Source organism: Mugil cephalus, chromosome 5 (assembly GCF_022458985.1).
Source record: "Mugil cephalus isolate CIBA_MC_2020 chromosome 5, CIBA_Mcephalus_1.1, whole genome shotgun sequence".
Taxonomy (NCBI): Eukaryota; Metazoa; Chordata; class Actinopteri; order Mugiliformes; family Mugilidae; genus Mugil; species Mugil cephalus.
This window is the reverse complement of record NC_061774.1, coordinates 5,889,442-5,897,957: the sequence shown is the minus strand read 5'-3', so window position 1 is coordinate 5,897,957 and position 8,516 is coordinate 5,889,442. Positions and strand designations below refer to the sequence as shown.

The 8,516-nt window shown below is 40.2% G+C and overlaps 1 protein-coding gene across 1 annotated transcript; it reads right to left on the bottom strand.

Annotated features, from left to right (window-relative positions):
* Nucleotides 1-4,942: 4,942 nt before the first annotated feature.
* nkx3-2 (NK3 homeobox 2) lies at nt 4,943-7,497 on the bottom strand. The gene is made up of 2 exons (XM_047585476.1): nt 6,786-7,497; nt 4,943-6,076 (listed from the first exon to the last, which is right to left on the bottom strand). Exons 1-2 carry the CDS (start codon nt 7,162-7,164, stop codon nt 5,652-5,654), a joined length of 804 nt encoding a protein of 267 aa, XP_047441432.1. The 5' UTR covers nt 7,165-7,497; the 3' UTR covers nt 4,943-5,651.
* Nucleotides 7,498-8,516: the final 1,019 nt, after the last annotated feature.

Genomic DNA, 8,516 nt, shown 5'->3' with positions numbered 1-8,516 from the left:
TTCTAGTTGCCATGGAAACAGAGGTCAGAGTGCAGCTGTGGGAACATAAAACGTGAAACGCACGAGCCGAATTTCACCCGAACTAAAAATATTAACATAACTACATACATTTTGATTTTCTTCCGTGTTGCATTTTCAGCTACTTTACACGTCATATTACTTTTTTATAGTTCAAATACTTTGTTGCAATTGAGAGTTCAGACACAAGCCACGTGATTTGTTCATGAAAAATCAGACAACGCTTTACAGTAAATATATTAATATAAGGTCATGCATCAGTAATAATAATAATACCCTAATATACGTGACATTTTTAACGCTAACCAAGCTCCAACTATTTTTTTTCTGATTATAGCCCATTTAAGTAAAAAAAAAAAGTTACGTGGTAATTATGTGTTTTCTAACAAGTTGAGTATTCTAATTAACCTTTTTATTATTAATTATTAACCTGAATACTTTCACAAGCCACTATTCAATACAGAGGCGATCCTTTCATTCTAACCTAATAGAAGTTCCCTTTTACTGGGTGCTGTTATTACTCCCACAAACTACTGGAAATCAGTCTATTCAGTATTATGTTTATGTACTCATAAAAGAAATGTTGGCTATTATAACTACATTTCTGCAATTTATACAATTTAAAATGCACCTTTCTTGTCCACTACAGACACGTCAGAGTGTAAAAGCCAGTCTCAGGGAGCTGATTATGATGACTATGATTTAAGTTCACCTAAATTAAATCACATGCTAGATGTTAAACTATGGAAAGTCCCAATCAAGCCCCAATAAGTTTTATTTTGTTTTTGTTGTTAAACCATTATGGACTAAGTATTAAACAACTATTCAGAGATTGCTGTTATTCCTGAGACAACCTGTTTCTGTGTATTTAATATTCCTCCATTGCTCAGTTCACAGCATTCTCTAGAGAAAAAATTCACCTGCTATGTGATATGCGGTTGAATTGCAGTGTATGATTTATTTACTTACTGATTTACAGGAAAAATATCAAGTGTCAAATTTATCTCTGATCTGGGGCAAATACTTTAATACTGACTTCTTGTTATGCATGCACACACACTTGCCAAAATGGTCAGTGCACAAGTGTAAACAAATGCATTCAAATATAACATCCTGCACTAAATCTGAATTTAAAGACTGTTATAATGCTCAGTTTATGATGAAACAGTGTAATAAATGTGGTTCAACTGTATGATCATTCTGGGGGATGTAGTTTATGGTGCTGTTAAACTGTATGAACTGTTTCTGTTATTCAGCCGAGCCCTCTGACTAAAATGGGGTTGTCAAAATAATAAATACACGCGTCGGTATAACACAATACATTTCAATAGTACTACAAACCACAGCCTCCAAAATGAAAACACAGTTGAGTCAACTGCTCTCTCAGTTATTTTAGAGAAACGCTGAACTCCATAACCTTCATGAAGCAAGGATTTTGTGCTGGACTGTTATAATAGAACGCACTTGTTTTCACTGCTGTTTGTAATGAAGTGGTTGAAGTGAGTGTATAAACACACCACATTCAACTTTTTATGTCGCTGAAAAGCGCAGTTTAAAAAATGTGTACCATAAGTTGTCATAAAGATGAATTAATATGGCCGAGAAATGAAATGAATAGCCTGGCTGGTTGTACTCATATTTAAGATTGATCTGTCAAAAAGGAAAACTGAGTAATTTAAATGGGATTTAACAGCAAACGTCACTGAGAGATTTTGAATTTTATATAACTTTTTCTCATCAGTAGCATGTAAAATGGAGCTGAAAAGTGATGTTAAGGAATTTATTTTTAAATGTAATCTTTTTTATGGAGATCCACTTATTATACCCTATAATAAATATAAAGTTTCTGTTTTAGTCCGTTTTAGAATCCATTCTGCATGTGTTGGTTAATCATTTTATTATATAATTATAGTCTCTTTTTTTTTTCTTTATTACTGTTTTATGTTCTTCGACCTGTTATGTCCTTTGAACCAGCAGTGTTTCGCAGTCCAGAGGTTTACCCACGGTCTCCCTCTTTCACACATCGTTTTCCCTCCACGGGAGGATGTCACCATGAATGGGGGGAGAGGAGGAATCTGCACCTGGGCCATTTTGAAGCAGGTGGCAGTGAGTGTCAGCTCAGTATGTCCAAAAAAAATGCTTATAATGGTGTGATTGACAGCTTCCCCAGCGGACAGAAAGCTGTGTGCAGGAAAATGAGGCCTATTGTTTTTAAAGGGGCTGTTGTAAGAAGAGACGTTCAAGACCAAGGACGGCGAACATTTGTAGAGGAAGAGCAGCTAAAAAAGTTAAGCCAAAGATTTTATTTCATTTTGAAAATATTCTGGGGTGTAAATTCAGTCTGCGCGACTTTATCGACTTAAAGCAGGGTGCTTATATTCCCCCAAGGCTGGAGGAATATGAAAATGGATTCATTTAAGAACGAAGGAGTGTCGGGGAATGCACCGAAACCAAGAAAATATAAAAATCACACATGAATTACAGTTTATAAATAGTCTAAGCATTCTGCAGAACTAGTAGGACATTATTAGACATCTAAAAAGATATACGTAAATTGTGGTTTAAAAATAAAAGACTGCTCAGACAATTAAAACCTGATCTGTGCACGAATGTATAAATTATTTTAGATTTCGATATTAGAACTATATTAAACAAAAGTAAGTACGATCATCTGAAGATGTACTTTAACAAATGTTTACAAACTGCAGTTTATTTATTTATTTATTTATTTACTGCGTAGATAAATTAAGTTATGCAATTAAACCAAATAAGAAACGCAAAATGGATATTTCCCCTCCGTGTTAAACGTTCAACTCACAGGCTACCGAGGCGTTAAATAACACATTGGAGCATTTTATCATCTAATTCAACCGAAAACAGACTGGTGCACGCAAGTGTTCAACCGACCGACAGTTAGCGATGACTGTTCATAATAACAGGATTTGAACAATAAATATTCATTAAATCGACCATGATGTTGCTTAAGGTAAGGCTTTGTTAACTTCAGACTCTACATAATTTACATTAAATGCGAAGTGACTGGCTGTAACTCAATATAGAACAACAACTGGAGCGTTTCTGTGAACATTAAAATAATAACTGCGCAGTACACATGTTAAAACCAAGCGGCCGCGTTGTTCTGTTGTCCTTGTTTACGAAAAGAACAGTTCAGCAACGTTCACGGCAAAATAATCATAAAAACCTAAGTGACTTAGTTGAAAATCACAATTCCATAATTTCTGCATACATTTTCTGCAGAAAAACACACTATACCCCAAGATATAAGATTTTGGGGTATAGTGTGTGTGGTATAGTGTGTGTGTGTGGTGTGCGTATATATATATATATATACACTCAACTCAACATATACCACAGAGCCACAGCCTAATTAACAACTACTACAATTATACTCCTACCTAAGAGTCAGCTATGAAGGGATAATGGGGGGACACTGTGATGGGGTTAATGTTCACCGATGGGGGTGTTTGCATTTCCAGTAGTCAAGGTTGAAAGGGAAAAAAGCCGCGATATGTCTTTCTATATCTGATATCACCACATGCAGGTATGGAAGGAAGTTATGTGGGACGGTCCACTCAGAGAACCCAACTCTGTCCTTTCAGCTCCAGAGCAGACAATGGGGAGCATCACCGCTGGTGGTGATGGTTACTGGTGCCTGCATCGTGGAGATCAGATTTTGGGACATATAGGCGCCGTTTAGGAGTTTAAACTTATAGGGTTAAAGAAGATGGAGAACTGATTAACCGCATCCTCACCATCTCTTGGCGCGTATACGCGCGTAAAAGCGCACCAGTGCCATCGTCTCTGAAATGCAGGATTGTCCATGTGTGCCAAATTCTTCCGGGAGTCAAGATCTGCGTCCATGTGTGAGCTTATTAAAGTCTGTGCTGTAATGTGCCCACGGCCTGGAGTTGTCAGCGTATTTTTACACAGCCATGCCGCGTGAGATTCTTTAGGGCATGTAAGTATGTTACCAGAGATGAATGGCTAATATACGGCAGCTCCCCGCTGACCCCGACTTAACACTCGGGCTGTTACTGGATACAGAATAACAGCTAATAAAACCCCCGTAATATTTCAGTTCCAATATTAGGCCTTAAAGAATGTCCACCTATGTGGACAAAAAAAAAAAAAGAAAGAAAAAAGAAAAAAAAGAAGAAGAAATAAATTGCTTGCTTTTCCAGCAACCCAAAAATAAGACCCCCCTTCTTTCTTTCTTTCTTTCTTTCTTTCTTTCTTTCTTTCTTTCTTTCTTTCTTTCTGCCTTGACTTCAGTTTAGGCGCAGTGACATGGGCCTCCTTAACCCCGGAATACTCCTCTCCTTGTGTTGACATACAGCCCTAAAGGTAGCTGTCAGTTTGCCCTGTCCGGGAATCACAGGGCTATTCATCATCGTTTGACAGGTGTGTTTGGGAAGAAAGTCACGGCGCCCCAGACGTCATCTATCGGGATCTGTGGCACTGATATAAAAGACGGGGAGTGAAATGAAACAACAGATTTACGCAAAAATACTCAAAAAGGGCGGGAATAAAGCACAATGTAATGCATGGCCCGTTTAATTTACTGTTTACGACGTTAATTTCATTTGCCTTAATATTGTCCTTAATATTGCTGCTTCAGTGATTAAATGAGCCATGTGGATATAAAGCACGGACAAAGTTCATTTCGCTTAACTTGTAGAGAAATCCTGGTCAAAATAATTGCGCAACACAGCGGTTGAACACCAACAGCTTTGGTTAATACGCTGCACTCCAAAGAAAAAAGCAATTTGTTGCTTATAATCAATATAACGAAATGTGACGAGCGGTTACGTAAAATGTGGTAAAAATTTGCTTTATTTATAGTTTTTACGTCCCAATATTTCACATAAAAAATTAAAATAAAACTGCATCCAAATGAGGGTAATGCCTGATATGTTTTCTTTTAATGTGTTTCTCTCTAAACAGTATTTTAACACAAATAACACATGTAGTACATTTCAGCTGGAAGTCGGTTTGTTTCAACCTGTTTCAGTCTGACACCGAACACACTATAATGCATTGAAATAATAACGTATATGCTCAAAAGTGCTGAAATATCTTACCTTAACAAACACAGCAAGAGGAAAAACAACACACACACACAACCTGTAACAGTTATTTGAAAAGTCAATGGAATATGCTTATTTCCAATCACTGCAGAGGTAGGAAACCGTATGTAAAATATAAACCAACATAAGGTGACATTTTCAGTCTGTTTAGGGCTTCAGAGGTCCTTGGAGGAATACTTTGGAGTTATTACTGTCACTCCTCCCAGGTTAACATTCTGACAATTAATAAGGAGGTCCTGTCTCCCCGCTCACCTGCAGTTCAGACGTTTAAGATTTTAGAGCCTAAATCGTGGGAAATACCTTCTTTGCTGGGATCTCTCAGGACAAGACGCTTCCTAAATGAAGGAATAGGTCGTATTAAAGTATCTGAAGAGGTGAAACACCATCAAAAAGGTTCGGGGACACGACGAGGCAGTTCAATCACTCTGAGCAGGTCTACTCCTCTTGTCAGAAAAAAACAAAAACAAAACTTGTTTTCCTGGGAGAGAAATAATAATAAAATGAATAAATACAGTCACTGAGTTCTCACTGATTCCCCGCACACGCAGAGAGTGTCCATGCAGGGAGGCAGTAGGCGTAGGGGTAATAGTAGGAAGGCTGCAGGGAGAGAAGCGGGGGCCGTAGGATCTCTCCCGGGCTGTACTGTCTCTGGTCGTCCCGCACCAAAACTTTCACCGCCACCTTCTTGGCTGCTGGGGTCGACGCCATCAAGTCGGCGGCCATCTGGCGACGTTTCGTCTTGTACCTGCGGTTCTGGAACCAGATCTTGACCTGAGTCTCTGTGAGCTTCAGGGAGGCCGCCAGGTCCGCCCGCTCCGGCCCGGACAGGTACCGCTGGTGGTTGAATCGGCGCTCCAGCTCGAAGACCTGCGCGTGAGAGAAGGCGGCTCTGGAGCGCTTTTTCCGCTGTTTGGGCTGGTCCAGGCTCTTCTCGTCCAGGTTGCTGGAGTCTGAGAGAGGGAGACAAACAGATAAACAATGAAGGTGTATTCCCGTATGTTCACTGCAACGCAGCCAGGCGCATATCTGACATATCTGGATAGGCTACTACATGAGAACAAAAACAAAGAAAACAAAAAATAAGTGTGCACTCATCCAAGCGGATGTTTTTACTTCTTGTCTTAGCACGCTGTTAAAAGTAAACCGTGTTGGGTGTTCTCTAAAGTCACTGGAAGCTGTTTCAAATACAAAAAAATGTTTACTTCAGGCCTGAAGATCATAACTTGTGCAGACGATTTGGAGATTATTATGTAAAATACTTCAATATGCCGTGTTTTGTTGGCCTTTGTTAATATTTTGTCAAAATATAAATTGTTGAGATGCAGAATGCATTAAAGGAATATAGACAAACTTTAACGACTAGCCAGGGCATCCATTAATAAGGGTGCGTAAAAAGGACAATTTGTGCGTAAAAGCGAGCAGGACGCAGGAAAGTTTTGTACATAAATCTGATAATCAAATAAACTCAATCTCCGACTCGCTGTGATTCTACACATGTTTGACAATATAAAACATCTGTATTAAAAGGGACCTGAAAAATTTCACTCGGAAAGGTCCTGCTGAAATCTGAAATGATCTTATGAGTTTACTAAAATCAGAAAACCATCATTTATTATGTATTTTTCTACGGTTGCATGCTGGTACTTTTGGCCTACTCACCCGTGGCATTGTTGGGCTCACTGTCACTCTTTGCGTTCTCCGCAGCTGCAGACTCGTGGTCCGTCTCTTCCTGAAAACTTTCCTCCGGGACATCCGAAGCAGGGTCCCCGTCCTTCTCCGACTTGCACACCGCCGGAGCCTTGCTGTCGTTAACGTCGCTGAGTCCCGAGTCTGAGTCGTAGCTTTTCTGGTCGGTCGGCTCACAAGCCTCCCCATCAGTCCCCCTAGAACCGCCGTTCATCTCCCCAAATATTTTCCAGCACGTCGTTTTAGAGAAGCACATGTCCAAATCCGGCAAGTGTCGGCTGTCGTCCTTTTTGTTTAGGATAGCTTGGATTGAGAAAGGCATGAGCGAGTTGCCTCGAACGGCCATTTTCATAAAAGCGAAGTTTGCTCGGTTGCAAATTGAGTAAATTAACCGCCTGGAGAGTGGAGTTTATGTCAGTTCATCCACATTTTAGGTTACTTAACTCCGAGGAGCACTGCTGGCGCTTAGTTTCTTTCCCTCCAGTGTTGGTTCCTGGTTGCATCCCCGCGGGAGAAGCCGTGAAAGGTTTCTGCTACATCCGCAGGCACGATGCTACTCCACCGCATAGCTCTGCCATCAGCCCGGGCTCTCTTCAGTCTCCGGCCCTTTTCACCCAACTTTTTTTCTAACCATACACCCTCACCTGTGACTGACAGGCACTCGCCGCCCCCTCCTATTGGTCCGAAGAGAAGGAAAGCCGTAGCACGATTGGCCACTGTAAACGGCGTCATGCTGCTTTCAATCGTGTGGGGAAAAAAATAAAGTTCGGTCGAGGCTCTTTTTCGGAAGTCTGAACAGTTCTGCAGGTGGCAACACCACACATTTAGTTGATCCAAAGCAAAGTAACGTAATTCCTCTCTGCGTGTCTTGATAAAATTCATTGCTGGTTGCGTCTGATTAATTTTAAAATAGCTTACGACTCATTTGACCAATGTACGGAATTTTCTGTCATCTAACGTTTAGAATATATGGAGTCAGAAAATAGAGATCTTGTGCGTAAAAGTCTGACATCACTAGAAAGAGGATTTTTGCACCCAACCAGTCAGAACTAAAGAAAACCGACGTCTCCAATTTTCCCCATCATCTATTGAACGCAACACCAGGACAATGAATTTGTAGGAAATGTCATCTTTTTCAAACTTAACCCTTACACATCCAGAAAGAGGTCCTGTGCGTAACGCGCAATATATCAATATTTTTTTTGTCTTTGCTAACGTGTTCGGCACTGAGCAGTGAGTACAAGTTATCACTGATTCATTCCTTCTAATTTTGTTAGGGTCAGCGAAGTGCTCCTTTTTGTCACCCCCTCTGCAGCTCATGAATCACCGTGACCAGGTAGGCCTCGACTTGTACGTAAAGTTCTTATAAACAGGCTATGAGTTAAAACCAGGCAAAAACAACAGCTTCGTGAAACGAAGTAAAACCGTTCACAGACTATTATATTATATTCGTGTCCGTAACACTCATCTCGTGTAACGTCCCATCAACAGCGACGCAGGTTTCTGAAAAACAAGTGACGCAAGAAACAACAAAAAGTATCCCATTAAAGGGCGAATATTTTAATCTGTGTCTAAAGACTCGATTTGTCAACGAGAATAAATCCTCCGCCTGATATTCATGTTGCGTCAAAGGATCGTTTGTTTATTTTCCCCTGTCTGATGTTAGTGATCTGTTTGTGTAGCTCAAGCATTGTCATGCGTGGG

Bases quoted from the DNA above. Each gene is read 5' to 3' on its own strand.
- nkx3-2 (XM_047585476.1), bottom strand. From the start codon at position 7,164: ATGAAAATGGCCGTTCGAGGCAACTCGCTCATGCCTTTCTCAATCCAA. The intron at 6,077-6,785 runs GTGAGTAGGCCA...TCCCTCTCTCAG, and splicing joins TGAGCCCAACAATGCCACGG to ACTCCAGCAACCTGGACGAG.